Here is a 19635-nt window from a genome sequence, read left to right on the forward strand (position 1 = left end):
GCCCGGTGATGGGTATTAAGGAGGGCACATACTGCATGGAGCACTGGGTGTTATACGAAAACAATGGATCGTGGATCACCACATCAAAAACTAATGATGTATTGTATGGTGACTAACATAACATAATAAAATTCAAAACAAAACAAAACAAAACAAAACTCAGTCCTATTCATTTTAAAACTTCAATCTCATGTTCAATTCAAAGTCCTCTTCTTTACCCCATTACCCACAAGACAAGCTAGAATGGCGGTTATAGTGGTTGGAGCTGGGGGTGGGTCTACTCTATCCACTTCTCCCTTTCTCTTCCTCTCTGCACTTCCCTCCTAGAGCTCAGCTGGAGGAGGGATAGGAGAGTCCAAGGTCTTCCATAGATAGTCCCAGAGGGATGTTGCAGGCCTCACTGGGTTAGTTTTCTCTGCTCCTTAGGTTAACACTAAACTGACCTTTGGCACTCTCTGAGGCAGGCATCCAAATACAAACTCTCTGGAGTTGCTGGTTCTCCACAGTCTCCTCCTTCCCTGCATATTCATCATCCTGCTGTTAGAGGTCTGACTTGGACACTGATGTCTTCCTCTTACCCCTCACCCAGCCCCTGCCCCAGTATTTTGTTAAGAGTCCCTCTACCCAAATGGCTTCTTTGGGTGGGACACCAGCAAGACTCCTGGCCATCTTCTATAGTGTTCCCTTTCTGAACACCCAGGACAGTATTAGGGGCTCTGATGATCCCTTACAGAGAGGGACTGAGTACCTTCCAGAGAGGAGATGAGCATCAGTCCCAACTTATATGGAGACTTGGTAGAGAGGGAGACTGTTGGATGCCACCACCATTACACATTCTTCCAGTCCTTTCTTTCTCTGACTTAGAAAAGGTCATGAACCATCCCCCCCCATCCCCCCGATGAGGAAAGTGGAAGGAACATGCTCTTCAGGAACCATAACACCACTCCAAGATTACCTCTTCCCTCCCAGTCCTCCTCTTATTTAGCCTGGGATAGAGAGATGGGCAAGGGTAGTAGTGAAATCAAACTTCTCTATAAGACCAGAACCAGTGGCTAAACACAACATTTTACATCCAAGCTGTAAAATGTCAGATTTTTGTTTTGAGCTGTGATAGGTAATTCCAGCACTCCCAACTACCCCATCTTGTTATACTAACTTCTATATTGACTTGTTTGTCAGAAGCCATTTCTCTGTATTGGTGAAACTGTCATGCTGAGGGTACAACAATGAAGAATTTCCTTGGACTTTCCTCGGGCTGGGGCTAGAAAACCAGCAAAGTAGACAAAACTCATCTTTAATGCCAAACATTCTGACCAACAACCCAGACCAATCCTTCCTAGATCCTTCCCAGGAATCTCTTAGCTCAAAGGGCTTTGTGCCCAGCAATTACTGTTGGTGTGTTAAGGTGTGAGGTGTTAATTAGTTAAAAGGCTCTCCAGAAGAACCAAAAAGCCATCAAAATCTAAAAAACCTGAATTCCCAAATGAACAACTTCTGGCAGAATGATCCAAGTGAAGAGACATTTGTTAAGCCATTTACCCTGTCCATTTATAAATATGGTCCCATCTGACTCCATTCCCCTCTAACGCACCCTGATCCTTCTTTTTCTCTTCTCTCCCAAACTCCAAAATTCTCAGCATCTAGTCAAGTTTAACTGCTAACACTTCTGAGTATGACTTCTCATAGCCCTTGCAGCTACTTTTGTGACAAACTTGTCTTTGGATAAAGACTATCACTCCAGATGTAGGACAGACAGCTATAGGATCAAAAGGTCATCTGCTATTGAGGCTTCTGACTTCCATTGTGTCTAGCACAAGCGTGTACACACTATGCACATACACACACACCACTGCATTTATCACAAAACTTGCTTGATCCCATACTTACTGAACATAAGAAAGTATAGGGAAAATATTCCTTTATGTTTCAGATGTTTGGGGAAAGCCTTATTTTTTCTTTCAAAAAAAAATCCACTTTAAGAGAATGTGACCAAATATAGTGCAAATGCTGCAATAAGAAAACAGAAAGAGAAAGAAAAAGCCAAGGTCCAATGTCTTTTCAATAATTTAACATAACTGCAGGGTACCTGGGTGGCTCAGTCTGTTAAGCAGCCAACTCTTGATTTCGGCTCAGGTCATGATCTCAGGGTTATGGGATCGAGCCCTGCATCAGACTCCATGTTTAGTGTGAAGTTTGCTTGTCCCTCTCCCTCTGCTCCTCCCTCTGCTCCTCTCCCCAGCCCCTGCCCCGCTCATGCTCTCTCTCAAATGAATAAATAAATAAAATCTTTGAAAATAATAACAATTTAACATAATTGCAGATAGATAATAAAAACTAACATATGGATGTTTCAGCAGAAGAGCTGACTATGCCTTTAATACCTAGCCAATCTCCAAGTGATGGAGACAAACCTCTGAGTACCATTTGGTCACCACACTATATCTCTGAACAGCAGAACAGACTCATTACCTTTAACACAATAAAGCAGCCATAAGCACAGTAATTTCTTGACATAATCATGTATTTGAATTTCCCACATATTTGGAATTTCTATCTCCCACCAAAATAAGAATAAGAATAAGAGGGGCGCCTGGGTGGCTCAGTCGTTAAGCGTCTGCCTTCAGCTCGGGTCATGATCCCAGGGTCCTGGGATCGAGCCCCGCATTGGGCTCCCTGCTCCGCGGGAAGCCTGCTTCTCCCTCTCCCACTCCCCCTGCTTGTGTTCCTGCTCTCACTCTGTCTCTCTCTGTCAAATAAATAAAATCTTAAAAAAAAAAAAAAAGAATAAGAATAAGAATAATAAAATAAATAACTACATAGACTTTCAGTTTAATGGAATTCCACAAATATTTGCCAAGCCCTCTTATGTGTGAGGAACTACACTTACCTCAAATGTAATTGGAAGGAAATCTCAATCATACAACATCATATACACTACCACTTAACAAAATTACAACTTCCTTGGGTTAAAAACTCAAATACTCCTTATTGATTTATTGATGCTGGAAGACAAAACTATCAAACTATAAAATAAATTATATCAAATTACAGTGATTAAGTAACAAGCCATTCCTTAGCCTGTGTAATTTATACCAAAGTTGGATCACAAGCTATGTCTCATGGTAAAGATGCTAATTCTGGTCAAAGAGTAAAATGCTAATAGGAGTTCCACTCTTCTCAAGGTAAGGTGGAGTACAATACTAACGTAAAGCCATAGGTATTTTACATGAAAGGTTATAAAACTTTAAAAATGTATTTTAAAAATGTATTCAAATAATCCTTAAGAGCTTCCCAAAACTGTTTTTCAGAATCACTTCTTTTAAATTTGTCAGCTAAACTTAGTTTTTAAGGTAAGCATAAAATGTCTGCCATTTCATCCACAGTGGTTAAGGTTTAAATCAATATTATTTAAGAGGATGTATAACATAAAGATTAAAGCAACCTCTAGAGCTAGACTATTTGAGTCTATTTCCTGCCTTGGCCATTTGCTACCTATGTGACCTTGGGCAAGTCATTTATCTCTCCACCTATAAAAATGGAGATAATAATAAAAAATACTCACCTCATGGTTATTGTGAGGTTTGACTAAATTAACACACATTAAGTGCTTAGAACAATGCCAGACTATAATAGAAGTTATATAAGCTTTTGCTTTTATTATAAAGAAAATGTCTCAATAGGAAAATCTCTTCAAGATGTTTTATCTATTAGATTAAACGTAAAAAGAAATCTATTGAATTATTAATAATATTTCTAAATATGTAATATTTAATTATAGCAGAGAATCAATCGTTTCAAAATATTTAAAAACAGTTCACCAAATGCTGAGATGTCTTTGCATCTTATATGTCAGCCTCTAGGGGGAGCACAAACTCCTAGGTCCTCCTCCACCATGTCCTCCAAAAATTAGTCAGGATAATTAAGAAATTACAAGTTCAAGGACAATGACGGACTATGTTTTATGGAAGCAAAGCTTTCAAAGGAGAGAAAGGTCAGAGTGCATGTAGCGTGGTGTTCTCTCTTTGTGCTCAACCCAACGTAAAGAGTTGACCTGAAGGGGGTCAGAACTAGTGCCTTTTGCACTGCTTCTTCCAACACAGGTGCCCTTTTTCTGAACCAGACCCTAACCCAGCCTGAGTCAAGGGAGGCTTGTAGGGAACGCATTCTCCGCCTGCTGACTCCTTACTTTCTGTCCCTAAGAGTTGTGCTCCTGAGCAGCCCACCCTCATCATTGGCTGTCAGAACTGGGATGTGGGGTGAGGGTTTTAAGCACACAAGCTATTTGGCCTACTTTGGTCTGAAATCACTTGTGCCTTAGGGGAATGCCCCTACAAGGTGATCAGGTCCAACTTTCTAGAGTTCTGCCTTGAAATTTTGGTGTTCTTTTGTCTCTTTTTGCCTTCCATGTGCATTTATCTCCCTCAGCACCTCAAAGAGAAGGTATTCTGAATACAATCTCACAATCATTTCTAACCATCACATTGTACCACACAATAATACAAGTTTGCCAACTTATGCATATTGCCCATGCTTAGTCTAATACAGACTTAGCATCTTTTAAAAGGCTCTTGAAGAGGTCAGCATGAAAGAATTAACAAAGTAGGTATTATCTTTCAAAGGTGCTTTAATCTTTTGAATACAAAGTTGCATTGTTAAGGAAAAACACAACATCCTTGCCTGTAATTGCTATACACGTTTGTAAATTTACAAATACGAATTAAGAGATCTTTGGAAACGAAGCACACTTTCTAAAATAGTTTAGTTTTTAGATTGTTTTGTTTTGCTTTAGATGGATTGCATTGCTTTCAAATTTAACCTGCCTTTCTTCTCCCTGGAGTGTTAATGATAATATAAATAATGATTCCTTTCTATTCACCATATACAATCCCACTTTTCTCAAAGTAATGCTAGATTAATTATTAGTGAAATGAGTTAAAATGGTATAGTTGAAAATAAACTAGATTATATCTCTCTTAAACACATACATGTAAGATATTACAAATAAAATGACAAATCAAATTCAATTTTCAATCCAAGGAACTATTCCAATACTTCGTCATACTATTATTTTGTTGCCATCAAGTGTTAACTGAGATACATAGTACATTGGTGACAATTTAAAATAAGACAAAAAATTGTTGTTATAGAAGTTGACCATTTAGTGAAAATTTTCATGATCATTTTATTTATTTTTTTAAAGATTATTTATTTATTTATGTATTTGCCAGAGAAAGAGAGAGAGCACAAGCAGAGGGAGAAGTAGGCTCCCTGCTGAGCAAGGAGTCCGATGTGGGACTGGATCCCAGGACCCTGGGATCATGACCTGAGCCAAAGGCAGACTCTTAACCGACTGAGCCATGCAGGCGTCCCTCATGATCACTTTTAGCATACTCAATAATCACAATAAATTTTGTCTATTGTACCCTATTATAGGAACAAGATGCTTTCAGAGCTCCAACTTAAGAGCCCCTATTTCATCACTCTCTTGGAATACTACATATTCCTATGCCCCGGGTACTTGTTCCCTTTCTGTATCAGTCTAAAAGAGAGTACAACCCCTCACAAACCCAACTGCTTGTAGGGGCATGGGAGAAGCGGCCTGGTGTAAAACAATAGATGTGCACTCCATTTATTGATGACAAGTCGAACACCTGACAAATTGCTCTGCCTTTTAAAATACAGTTCAGGCCTGTACCTGTCAATACCAAAGACAGAAAGGTTTGCCATCCCTTCCTAGAGCCATCCATCTTGAGGTGTTCTGGGTCGGGAAGTGGGGGAGCAGAGAAAGGATAATTTTCCCCCACAAGCCATAAGGCCCAAGATTCAGACTCTTCTGCCATTCTCTTATATGTTCCTATTGTATTCATGACTTTTGAATTGAAAGTATTTGCAGATTGTGGACTCCCTGCCTCTGAGAGTCAGCATAAGAGCACAAATTCTGGAGTTAAGCAGACATGGGTATGAACCCTAACTCCACATTGTACCAGTAGCTTTCTGTGCCTCTTTTCTCTTCTTTAGAGGGTTTGCTGTGAGGATTAAGTGACATAATGTATAAAAGCCCCTAGTTTAGCACCTGACTCATAGTAGGCGGTACTTGGTAAATGTGAATAAAATTCCTCTTGCCCCTCTGAAGATAGTCATAATTTTGATATGCATCAACAGGTGCCCAAGGCGTATCGTTGAAGCGAAGGCTCAGAAACCCACTATACCAGCTCCACAATGGACGTGACAAAATGAGAATGGCCATGACACAAAATAATGACACAAAAAACACCAAAGCGATTACTTTAGCTGTTCCAGTGCCGGTATCAACACCTCATTTCCAGATCCTATCTTCCTCCCACAAACCTATGTCCATGAGATCCAAATGATGATTTCTTCTAGAGAATTCATACTTAAGTAGAATTGAAAGGGAAAAAGTAGAAACCTTCAATACTTTACATATAATGGAAGAAAAATCAACTGCTATTCTGAAAACATGTATGTAAGTAACCCAGTTCACATCATCTAGTATAAGGAATGAGCTACACTGCTTTCTATTTCCAAAACATTACGGAGTTCAAGAGCCATAAACTACAATTTAAAGTGTTAAGTATTTTAAACCTATAAGGTTGATATCAAATATTAGATAGAAAAATGGTCTAATTTCTTAAAAAGAAATATATTCACATGCAGAATAGTACATAATTGTTAGATATTATCAGTCTTGCATGTAACTAATTTGTCATTTTAAACCACAAGTCATCAAAAAGCAATTAAGATGGAGTCTATTGCAATATTGTGGCATTCAACAATGCACTTACCAAAAACAGGCAGCATTTATCAGTGTCAATGCTACCAAAAATAATCACACAGAAAAACATAGGGAAAAAATGGATGGATTAAAGAAAACCTAGTTTAAGTCTCCTATTAAATTTTTTAAAACTTAGGACTTGGCATATAAGGGAAGAAACACAACTATAGTAGAAAGAAGACTTTACAAAGATGTGTAAAGATAAATGTTGTTATTGTCTTCGTCAGCTCAGAAAGAAATTGTTTTCTCAACTAAAACCATGTTTTCACAAATTAGAGAGGGCAAATTTACTGAAAACATTCCTTTTGTTAATATACAAGACATTTCTTTTATTAATATACAAGATAGTCTGTTTTCTGGCATGATAAAGGAATGCACTATTCTGATTTTTCTAATATTCAAGTTAATAGAGAATTAGCAGTCAAATAATTAGAATAGAAACAAAATCCTAAACTGAGCTGAAAATAATTTAATATTTGATGATTCACAATCTTTCAGTGGCTCAGAGTTATGATCATGAATATGAATTATCACTATACTAAGGCTATTTGGAACAATCAGAGGAAATTTAATAGTTTGATTAATATAAAATGTACTAAAGCCTTTCTTTTCTGTGTATGTTTTAATGCAAATAAAAAGAATCCTTGGCCAGACTCTGAAAAATGCATTTTCTCTCAATATAGAATATGTGCTACGTATTTCTTATAGAATCTAGACCTTTTTTAGAGACTCTCCTTTTTACTTTGCTAAAGTGAACTAACCATGGGGCAGCAGATTCAAGATGTAAACAGAAAGGTCCTTGATCTCAGAGATTGTGTGGAACAGAACCCCATCACCTGCTTCTTTCCCCACTGGAAGGGAATAAAGGCCTCTGGGAATAGACCCTGAGGACCCTGCCCATCAATGACCTTCCAGGTTATTCTTGAAGATTAACTCACACATCACAGTGATTTTGGACAACCCACAGGGAATCAAAAACATTTGGAGCAAATTTGAAAATATGAGGCCTGTAAACTTTATTTAAATTTTATTATATAAATCAAGAACGTCCATAACTCACCACGGATATATACAGATACATATGCTTACATATGCATGGAATATTTCTGGAAGGATACTTAAGAAAGTGTTAACAGCTATGGGGGCAGACTATGTAAGTGGGAGTGTGGGGTGGCTGGGAGTTTTCCCTTCATGCTCCTTCATAACATTTGATTTTTTTTTTTATCATATGCTTACATTACTTTTTCAATAAAACCTAATTTAAAATAATAATAACAATTCACTTCATTTTCTATTATCTTTAATTATAAAGGCCATTTATTAAATGCTCATTCTACTATTAAATAGGGAAAAAATCAAGTTGATATTCTGTTGCCTCCCTCTTTTTTGTCACAAAAAATGAACTTCAAAACAAAAGAGGCACAATTACTCAGCAAGGGCCCTTTTGAGAATATAAACCAGCACATAATACAATTTAAAAATTACAAATTTAGTTGCAAGAATTTGTATATTCCTTACACTCTGTCACTTTTATTTTTTACAACACTATAGAGCCTACTGTTTTTTATGATGGTCTATTTTAAACTATCTTCAGGTGTTTATTTTCACAGCACAGTACCTCATGTTGTATCAATATCTTAGAATCCAAAATGTAATTGTTCCCTAATTGTGCTGTTTTTTAAGTTTCAAAATAATATGCTTTCTGACCTGTGGGTTAAAAGAAAAAAAAGTGATCATTTCTTTTCTATCCAAATTCACACCCAGAATAGCACACTCCTTTTCACATAATCTAAAAGGCACAAAATAACAAAAACTACTACAAGTCATTTGCAACTACCACCCACTCTTCTTTTTATATAGAAATCTTCCTGTTGGTTTTAAACTTCCATGTGTCAGTGTTGGGGAAAAGCCTAGACAATACTTGGAGCTGGGTAGATGTACTGTGGGCACAGTCTTCCCACACTGGCAAGGGGAGTTTGAGCTTGAGAAAGAGACATGCATTATGAGGTGGTTACACAGTTTAACTCTGAACAAGGGTCTTGAATGTATTAGCACACCAAATAAATTGAAAATAGTAAGAAGTTCCAAGTCCATCTTTCACTATCATCTTTGGATATATATATATATTTACACACACACACACACACATACATACACAGTTCCATACTGAGTACTTATTCTACCAAAACCAATTTTAATTTCACAAGCACATGATTACTCACATTCATTTATGCTAAGAGGCCCTTTTCCAAAGCCTGTGGGAGAGTGACTTCAGGGTACCTTACCACATGTCATGCACCCAAAAGATGAAATCTCAAACGGAAGAAGCCCCAAGTGGAAGGAAGACAGAAAGAGATAAGGGAGAGAGGCTTACAAATTTCTTGCCAAATAGATGAGGAGAAATCTTGCCTGGTGGTTGAGGGGTGGGCAAGCATTTTCCCTGCATGCAACGGTAACCACAAAGACCAGGGATGATGCTTGGGGGATTGATTGCTTTCTGCTCACTCTTTCTGCAGTGCAGAAACTCAGGGCTCCACCATCGCTCTCCACTTGGCCGGAGGGTCCGCTGAAAACTCTGCCTGTCTACCGGGAAAGTTCACGCTTCTTGGGATTTCGGGACCGTTTGAGTCTGGAGGGTTGTTTTTGGGTTGGGGAGGGGGCTGTTTGGGATGTGTGTGTATGTGTGTGTGTGTGTTTCACTTGAGGGTAAACCGTGCATTTCCTTTCCTGGGGGGGAGGGGGCTGGGGTGGAGGCTAACCTTTCTCTGGAGAGCAATGCATAACCCTCCCTGGTCTGCATTTACATTGAATCCTTCCTTCCTCCTTCGAAGCATCAACGGTTTAGTGAAGCTTTCAGAGAAAATGAGGGAAAGCATCTATCAAAACGCAAAGACGCAGAGCGGAACTTTTCCTCTGCTGTCAGGAAAAAAAAAAAAAAAAAAAAAGTGACTTCTGCTTCTCACGGCCAAGAGCTGAGTCTGGGAATCTCCGGACGAGGAAGGAAGGTTTGGTAATGAGAGAGGTGGGAGAAAACAATGCCGAGCCTGCGATGCCTCCGACACCGTACATCCTGCCTGGATCCCGGACCCACTCACCACCCACACCCACGCTCCTGGGGCGGCGCGGCCTCGCTTACCTTAATGATGCTACTGCGACGGGGGGTCGCCCGCGCAGCCTCCAGGAGGCCGGCCTCGCTGTCAGCCGAGGCCCCTGCAGCGCCCGGCAGCGCGACCCCGCTGCGACGGTCCCTCCACCTGCCCCCAGGGGCCACAGCCACGCCTTCTCCGGAGGCGGCGTCCGGACCCACTCGGGGGTCGTCTTCACATCCGGCTGCGTCCGGCGGCGCGGGACCCTCCCTGCCCGCCGCGCCCTCGGCCATGGCCGGCGTTTCGGGCTCTCTGGGGGAGACGGCACGCCCGGCAGCGGAGTCCAGCCTCTGGGCACGAGTGCGCTCCTGCACCCGGAGGCGGCTCTGCCAGACTTTGTTTCACCGCCCGGGGGCGGCGGCGGCGGCAACTTTCTGGAGAAGAGACATCGCTTGTATAGAGACGTCCGCGGGCTTTGGTCCAGGAGGCCGGCAGTCCGCTGGGGTACGGCGGCGGGAATGGGGAAGGAGATGTGAGCGGGAGGGAGAAGGAGAGGCGAAAAGGAGAGGGAGGTGTCCGAAATGTGATGCAAACGCCCGCTCTGCGCTAGACAAAAGGCACCGGGCGCCTCGCCGGGCGGCCTCGGAGGCCGGGACGCTTGCGGCCTGAGGGGGGCGGGAGCCGGACGCCCGCGGCCCGTCGCACCCGCCACCTGCCCGCGGACGGCGGCGCAGCAGCCCCAGGAAGTGCGGCGGCGGCGGCGGCGGCCTCCACTCCGCTCTGTTGTGACAGGGAGGGAAGACTTGTTTTGACAGCCCGTGGGGATTGGCAGGCGTCTGAGCCTCTTAGGAGCCTAGCGTCGCCGAGGAGGGGTCGGCCCGACCAATCCCCACTGCGAAGGGGTGTGCCCGAGCGCGAAGAATGGAAGAATGTGTTCTGTAACTGGGAGCCGGCCCAGCCGGCTCGTGTACTCGAGCGAAGGTGTGAGCGCGCGCGCGTGTGCGCACCCGTAGGCGCTTCGTGTACGTTTAGGAAGTTTAGATATTCGAAATGGGCCTGAAGATGCAACAAAATCCGGGGATGGGGGAGGGGGCGAGTGAAGGAAACCTTTGGCAAAGCAAAGCAATTTGGAGGAAAGTTGGTGTTGAGCCCTAACGTCAAAGTGTTTGAGGTGACAGAGCGCAGCTTCGCACCATCAGGGGTTTGCAGGCTCTCACACCAACCCTTTGAAGTCAAGTCCATGTAGAGATAAACTAGGGTTTACTGGGGCCCTGAAGCTGAATAATTTGATTCAGGTTTCTTAAAATGATCTTCAGTTCATTCTGCAATGTGACTAAACATAACAAGGAAAGGGAATCAGATAAAAGAGGTGAGGGTAATAGGCAACTAAACCAACTAAATCCCTCTGGAGAGTGACTCCTAGCAAAGCATAGATATGATGGATGTTGATTAAGTACAAGATGAGGTGGGGGATTTATTCTATCCTAAAATATCCCTATTTGATAATGGTTCAACCTACTTTCTCTAGATAATCCTATATAAGCATATTTTGCTATTTCCAGCAAGTTAGCAACCAAGCAGAGATATATCTTTAGATAATGCAATGTCACTGTAATTTACCACAGAATGCTCAGGTAGATGTAAAAGATGGCTGTGAGGTTCCCTAGTAGGACAGAAAACGATGATTTGGTTTAAAGGCTTTTTAATATCCAAATCTATATTATACCTTATTTATAACATTAATTATATTTTAATTGTTAATAATTTGATAATTTGAGATGATACATATTCCTTTGGCTGTCCAAGAATATCAGAAATTCTTCAGCCTTTAAGACCTAGAATTTGTTAGAATTTCAGAATTTTAGAGACGCAAGGAGATTAAGGGATCATCTAGGACAGCCTTTTTATTTTACAGATGAGATGAAGGCCTGGGAAGCTTTAGTTTCTTGTCTACTACTTCGTGCAGGAGCTGAAATTAGAATCTGCCACTTAACTCCTCCTGTAATCTCAGCTACTTTATCTCTCTCCTCTGGGGCTGCAAGCAGTCAGAACTGGATAAGGCCCTTGAGAGGTTTCAGACTTGACATTTACCAACTTTTAGGTAAGACTGAGAAAACTCAAGTTTACCTTTTCTTTAAGTATAAATGCAGCCCAGTAATGAATGTACTGCAGATTAGCAACCTCTGGTTTTAGAACCAACACCACCCTCTAGTGAGATTCTACTGCATCTGTAATAGCAAATGCTCTCTTCTTTCTTCCTCCTATGTAAAAGACAGGAAGGGAAAATCAAAGTTTCCTTTTCAAGTGACCCACCTTTATTACCCCCAGAAGAAAGTAAAAGGTCCCCCAGACTTAAAACAACCATACATGTCCTTCATCTCCACTAACTAGTTCAGGGAATCCTTACCTCTCTTCTACAGGAAATATCTTTACTTGCTATCCTCACAAATATAACCTATTTTAGGCTATCATTTTTTTCTTTGATATTCAACTATTACTATGTTTTACTTTTGTCTTTATATGCTATTTCAGAGCTTCATTTTTCTTTGTTACCCTTATAAAAATAACATTCTTGGGTTGTCCTCAAAGAAATGTAAATGACAGTTATCTTACTCATTATCTTGTTCTCCAATATTAATGTCATCTACAAAGACTTCCCATCCTACAGGTTTGTATATATAATTCTGATAATAATTTGTTTTTTAAAGTATTAAAATCAGTGTCACCTTATTAACATTTAAGGTCGGTGATCTTCGAAAAAGAAGAAGCAAAAGAAGAAGAAGAAGCTGCTAGAAAGTACAGCATATAAGTGTACAAAATTTTTTTGTTTCAACTAGATGCTATCCAGTTAGACTTTTATCTCTTCCCTCCCTTAGCAGCCTTCTCTCTCACCCTCATGTGAAGGCAAACACACACAGTCTCAGCTTCTCTCTCTCTCAAACTCTCTCACTCACACACACACACACACATGCGCACACACATACACACCTTGCACTAAATCCTTTATTCTGAGCATCTGTTCATAAAGGCTATTATGTAATTCATTCTGCTTTGAGAAAATGGTTGGACCCTAATCTAACAAGTCTTTCATACTATTGTCTTCTAGCATAAGCTCAGTAGGCTTTTCCTGATACTCATATTTGCAGTTAAAAAAAAAAAAGATCCACCCACTGAATCTTCTCCTACCTGGGGACAGATTCTACTCTGACCCCATTCCCAAGACTGAAAGGTTTAATCAGATTTGGTTAAGTCAGCAGCTGTTGGCACATTCCTACCCCTCCATTAATAATCCCCCCTTTCTGAACCCTCCTACACTGTTGGTGGGAATGCAAGCTGGTGCTGCCACTCTGGAAAACAGTATGGAGGTTCCTCAAAAAGTTGAAAATAGAGCTATCCTATGACCCAGCAATTGCACTACTGGGTATTTACCCCAAAGATACAAATGTAGTGATCCAAAGGGGTACGTGCACCCCAATGTTTATAGCAGCAATGTCCACAATAGCCAAACTATGGAAAGAGCCACGAAGTCCATCAACAGATGAATGGATAAAGAAGATGTGGTGTATATATATATACAATGGAATATTATGCAGCCATCAAAAAAAAACCGAAATCTTGCCATTTGCAATGACGTGGATGGAACTAGAGGGTATTAAGCTAAGTGAAATAAGTCAATCAGAAAAAGACAAGTATCATATGATCTCACTGATATGAGGAATCCTTCATCTCAGGAAACAAACTGAGGGTTGCTAGAGTGGTGGGGGTGGGAGGGATGGGGTGGCTGGGTGATGGACACTGGGGAGGGTATGTGCTATGGTGAGTGCTGTGAATTGTGTAAGACTGATGAGTCACAGACCTGTACCTCTGAAACAAATAATACATTATATGTTAAAAAAAAAAAAAAAAGAAGATAGTAGGAAGGGAAAAATGAAGGGGGGAAATCGGAGGGGGAGACAAACCATGAGAGACTATGAACTCTGAGAAATAAACTGAGAGTTTTAGAGGGCAGGGGGGGTGGGAGGATGGGTTAGCCCAGTGATGGGTATTAGGGAGGGCACGTATTGAATGGAGCACTGGGTGTTATACGCAAACAATGAATCATGGAACACTACATCAAAAACTAATGATGTAATGTATGGTGACTAACATAATAAAATAAAATTTAAAAAATAATAATAATCCCCCCTTTCCAAATTAATATCACCCACAATTCTCAACCTTTCACCAAATAAGGCAGCAATCACTTGATTGGCAAATTGGAAGCTCGGGTGAGGGGAAGGGAAAAGGATGTGAATAAGAGTAATGAATAATAAGAGCAATTCAAATGTAACTACCACAGAAAGGTCTTCTTTGATCACAAATCTCAAGTTGCTCCTTCAACCCCACACACATACCATGTTACTTATATTATTCCGTTTTGCTTTCTCATAGGATTTTATCACTATGAATAAACTGTCCTGTCCATGGAATTGTTTACTTATATATTGTTTTACTGACCTCCTATCTCTGCCCCACTAACATGGAGAATGTAATCTCCATGTGCAAAAGATTTTGTTCATTGCTTTATCTCTAGCTCCCAGGACCATGTCTGGCATAGAGTGGATGCTAGATAAATATCTGTGGACAGAATCTTCACCTTTGCAATCCTCTGACTGAATAAAAAAACATTTTTTATTTTTTTAAAAAAATGGCTTTGTCACTGCCCACACTATGGGACTTCTCATCTTCTGGGATCCTAGAATTCCATCCTAGGGCAGAAATCAAAACAGATCCAAAGTAAGCAGTTGGAAAAGTAGAAGGATGCTTATAAATTGGAGTAACCTGAAATTGAGAATTAGACTGGAAGACAACTGAGAGGAACCTAATCAGGTCCAGCAACCCTGAAAATACATAGCCCAGAATCAGTGACCAGATCTCCACTTTACAGATAAGGAAACTAAGGATCAAAAGGGTCAATAAGCTTGCTCAGAGTTAGAGCCAAAAGGAAGTGATGGAACCAGGATTTGACTGTCCCAGTCAGTGACTTTGAAGCTTGTGCTCTTCCTGCTACATGAGGCTTTCATAAGGTGCAAGTCCAATGACGTCGTGGAGAAAGAGCCATTCCTACAGGTTTGGGACCACTCACATTTGGCATGACACCCTCTCATCTTAACAACAGCATTACCTTTATGTCATCATGATGGAGTATGAAGCTGACAGATTTATCAGTGTGTGAGGAAACACATTTATCCTCTTGTTCACATATGTGTAGGAAGGGATATTTTGATATTAAAAGTCAGTTATCCTGATAAGTTCAAAGATGCACTTTTTTTAAGATTTTATGTATTTATTTGACAGAGACACACACAGCGAGAGAGGAAACACAAGTAGGGGGAGCAGGAGAGGGAGAAGCAGGCTTCCCGCTGAGCAGGAAGCCAGGTATGCGGGGCTCGATCCCAGGACTGGGATCTCGACCCCAGCGGAAGGCAGACACTTAACGACTGAGCCACCCAGGCGCCCCTGTATTAACTGACTTTGACATGGATCCTGAAGATGGAGCTCATGTCATCATTATGGTCCACATTAATGCAGAAACCACAGAGGCATTTATGAAAACTACCACTGGAATGGCACCAATGAAGCCCACATGAAAACTTGTTTCTCTTCTTCATTTTATTTGATGATTGGATCTTTTCCAGGTATGAAGTTATAATAGAAACCTCTTCAAATGAAACACACTCCCGATGCCTGACCCTTGCAATGCAGGAGTAAATATAAGTTTGGTTCCTCATCCTCTCCCCATCCAGGTACATACCCCAAATCTAATTCATCTGCATGTGTTAGGAAACTAAGGACCTCCAATTTATGCCAAGACATAAGGTTTATTAATGCTTTTTTTTTTTTTTGTGGGGCTCGATCCCAGGACCCTGGGATCATGACCTGAGTGAAGGCAGACGCTTAACGACTGAGCCACCCAGGCGCCCCTATTAATGCTTTTTTAGCATCTTAGGACCCATTGGAAGAAAATGAAGAGTGATATTTCTTTCCCTAATGCATTCCTTTTGGGTCATGATATATGAGTCTTATACCTATTTTGTTAACCTCATTGATATGCCTTTGTTGCATTTTACTTCAAGTCTTTGGGAGGAAGAAGCAGAGTGCAATATTTAAATAAACACAAAATTGTAATGCATTTTCTGAAGTATAAAACAAGAATAAAGTATGGTCTCTTCTGTGAGGCATTTTTAGTTCCCCGTGAGTTTTCGGGTACATAGCTCTTTCATTAAGCATAATGCAAGTTTACCCCCTTTACAAAATGAAAAGCCATAAAAAGTGAGTCCTTTAAAAAAAAATCCATTTGAGGCCAAATGTCTAGTGAAAACTGGATTGCTAGCATTTCCTCGGTCATTAACCCCTGTGAGAATCCCCCAGTTCCCACCCTCACTGACTCATATAGGTCACCATGGAGACAACTACCTCTTCCCTCATCCACAGTAGAGGAGCTGCAGCTGCTGAACTGCACTTGGGATGTTTGCCATTCTCTGTTCTATACGAAATGTACTGGTGAAACTTCAGATGATGTCACAATTGTTTTTGAAAGATTGGGGGAGATAAAGGCATGTTGCAGGAATCATCTAAAATATTAAACAGCAGCAAAGAACTGAAATTTAACTTAAACTGTGAAGGAGGATAATAAACAACAAACATTGTCCAATACTACATTTAGTGTAATGAGAGGTTCTAGAGCTTTCTTTAAATTTTTTCCTAACCAAAATGGGATTGTAGTAACTAAACTGGTAACTGCATATAGAATTTATTTGGGGGGTGCCTGGGTGGCTCAGCCGTTAAGCGTCTGCCTTCGGCTCGGGTCATGATCCCAGGGTCCTGGGATCGAGCCCCGCATCGGGCTCCCTGCTCTGTGGGAGGCCTGCTTCTCCCTCTCCCATTCCCCCTGCTTGTGTTCCCTCTCTCTCTGTGTCAAATAAATAAATAAAATCTTTAAAAAAAAAAAAAAAGAATTTATTTGGAAGATTCCTTACAAGCCATACTTAAACTCTAGGGAAAAAACACAGAATGTCGTTATTTTTAGACTATCATTTCTAAAGGAAAGGATATTTTTCTGATTTTTGATAGATGTTATATTTCCCATAAACATAAACTTCAGAAAAATAAAATATATGAAAAATAGAATCTTACTTTTTCCATATGCCTTAATTTTTCCTATCTTCAAAATATGGATTAAACAGGTTTTAGTTTGTTTTCTGTAAATGTAAATAATGGTGTGTGATCTGTGATTGAAACTAAAGTCAAAAGGAGTACTTCTTTTTTTTTTTTTTTATTCATTTGAGACAGAGAAATACAGAGAGAGAGAGAGAGCATGAGCTGGGGGAGGTGCAGAGGGAGACGGAGAAGCAGGCTCTCCGCTGAGCAGGGAGCCCGATGTGGGACTCAATCCCAGGACCCTGGGATCATGACCTGAGCCAAAGGCAGACGCTTAATCAACTGAGTCACCCAGGCGCCCAAAAGGAGTACTTCTTATCTGTACACCCAGTAGATGAGAAAAAATAGCATTTAATTAGAAAAAAGTATTTTCTCTTATTTCTTATCTTAAAATTTATTTAGTAATCTCTACACCCAACGTGGAGCTTGAACTCACAACCCTGAGATCAAGAGTCGCATGCTCTTCCAACTGAGCCAAAAAGACACCCCTCTTATTTCTCGTCCTTTTTTTTTTTTAAGATTTATTTATCCATTTTAGAAAGAGAGAGTGGGGGAAGGGGCAGAAGGAAAGGAGAGAGAATCCTCCAGCAGACTCCCCACTGAACACGAAGCCCTACTCAGGGCTCAATTCCAGGACCATGACCTCAGCCAAAATCAAGAGCCAGATGCTCAATTGACTGAGCCACCCAGGCACCCCTCTTATTTCTTATCTTAATTCTCCATACTCACCAATCATTAATGGCATCCATTAGGTATGACTCACATGGAAATATTTCATTAACACTCTTTGTTTTAAAGACAATCTTCATACTCATGGGGATGCTCACTAATCCTCCCTGTGGAAGGGTTTATGCCTCCTCAACTGGTTAACAGCAGGCTCAGTCTGTTATGGCTTTGCTTTAGCCAATGAAAGATGAATGAAAGCCCCTTCTGAACAGAACCAGTGCATGCTTAACCATGATTTCATCTTCCTCTGCCACAAGATTAATTGGTTACCAGATAGAGGTTAGATGCTAAGTGAAAATGGCAAGGAGCAGAGCTCAAGCCAATCTACAATGGATGTGTAACATGTTCAAGAAAGCAACCTCTGTGGTAAGCCTCTTAGATTTGGGGGTCATCTGTTACTGTAGTATAACCAAGTCTCTTTTAACTGATACAGATACATAAATCTACTGAAACCCCTATGCTTTCTACAACCATGCTATTGGTCCATATGGCCAGATACTACTTGATTTATATAGCAAATAAACATTCCTGGCATCTATTAAACTAGTAAAAACTAAAAATTTTTGGATATCCAAAAATTGTGTATAGTTATTTCTATTTCTGTGACATATTTTTCTCATTTATTTCTTTCCTATAACCTATATAAGCCTCTGTTTCTGTCTTTCTTGTTAGGTTTCGAAATGGCAGCCTAAGTATGATCAATGCATGCTTCTTTTGGTATAATTTTTTCTTTCACCTGTCTTAAACATTTCTCTCCTCCTCCATGCACATCAACCCTCCCACTCCTTGCAAGGTAACTCAAATTAACAACCTAAGTTGCCAAGTTAAAGCATGTCTTCAGCTTTGGTATACATTCATGTGTGTGTGCATGCATGTGTGTAGAGAAAGTGTGTGTGTTTGTCATTGTTTGATTTACTAAAAAAAGAAGAGGTGGGCAGACGTATTTTATACATACTGTTCTGCATCTTCTTTTTCTCACTTCTTTTTCTCAACAATACCTGGTAAGAATCCCCACCTTATCTGCATCTACTAATTTGTTCTTTTAATAACTGCAAATATTCTATGGTATGGATATATGATAATTCACTTAGGCATTGCTGTATTTGGGGTATTCAATTTATTTCTAGTTTTTCACCACTACAAACAACATTGTAATTATCATTTTTGCACACATGATTTTATGAACCAGTTGTTTAATTTCCATAAGACAAATTCCCAAGAGTAGAATTTTTTAGGTCTAAGGATGTATGTATTTTTAATTTTAATAGATAATGCTAGATGGATTTCCCAAAGAATTACAGCACTTCACATTTTACCTTAATAGGTATTGTAGCTCTCAATAATTTCTGCCTATCTTATAGGTATAAAGTTAGATTCCATTGTTATGTTAATTTCACTTTCCAGATTACTAAGCATCATTTCAAATGTTTCTGGGTCATTTGGATTCAGTCCACACATGTGCCTTGAGTAATTTTCCATTGGACTGAATGCCTTTTTTCTTCTTGGTTTGTAAGAGTTCTATAGCAAACACAGAGATCCCACACTCAGATCCTGCTTCAGTAAAAGGCTCACTCTCCAGCTTCAAGGCATATGGTTCACTGACAGCCTTCAGCTGTTCAGTTACTCAGGGTTCTCCTCAACTTTTGAGCCAAGGTCATGTTCTTCTTGGGGCAGCCCCTTGCCAGTGAATGAGTGAAGTGTTGATAGCTGAGGACAAGCTCTTCTTTTCTCTGGGCAATCACCAGTCAATGGGCCCTAGCCATTTCCACCAAGGCAGGACTCCTCCAACAGGCAATCATTGTTCCAGCTGCCCCTTGGGCTGGTTGAGAT

General features: G+C 40.5%; 1 protein-coding gene across 3 annotated transcripts in view; it reads right to left on the reverse strand.

The window, feature by feature from the left end:
- PLCL1 (phospholipase C like 1 (inactive)) overlaps positions 1-19635 on the reverse strand; it is a 327021-nt gene that overhangs the window by 299139 nt on the left and 8247 nt on the right. Inside the window, exon 1 of one of the 3 annotated variants that reach the window (XM_006728141.3) lies at positions 9930-10653. The exons of 1 other annotated variant lie outside the window; for it this stretch is intronic. In XM_006728141.3, coding sequence (XP_006728204.2) covers positions 9930-10172 — 243 coding nt within the window. In that variant the 5' untranslated portion in view covers positions 10173-10653. Of the gene's footprint in view, positions 1-9929; positions 10655-19635 lie in introns of those variants that run through there. One more of the 3 variants, XM_081813915.1, reaches the window with a different exon arrangement.

The sequence above is a fragment of the Leptonychotes weddellii genome, chromosome 3 (assembly GCF_054177405.1).
Source record: "Leptonychotes weddellii isolate Sample4059 chromosome 3, ASM5417740v2, whole genome shotgun sequence".
Taxonomy (NCBI): Eukaryota; Metazoa; Chordata; class Mammalia; order Carnivora; family Phocidae; genus Leptonychotes; species Leptonychotes weddellii.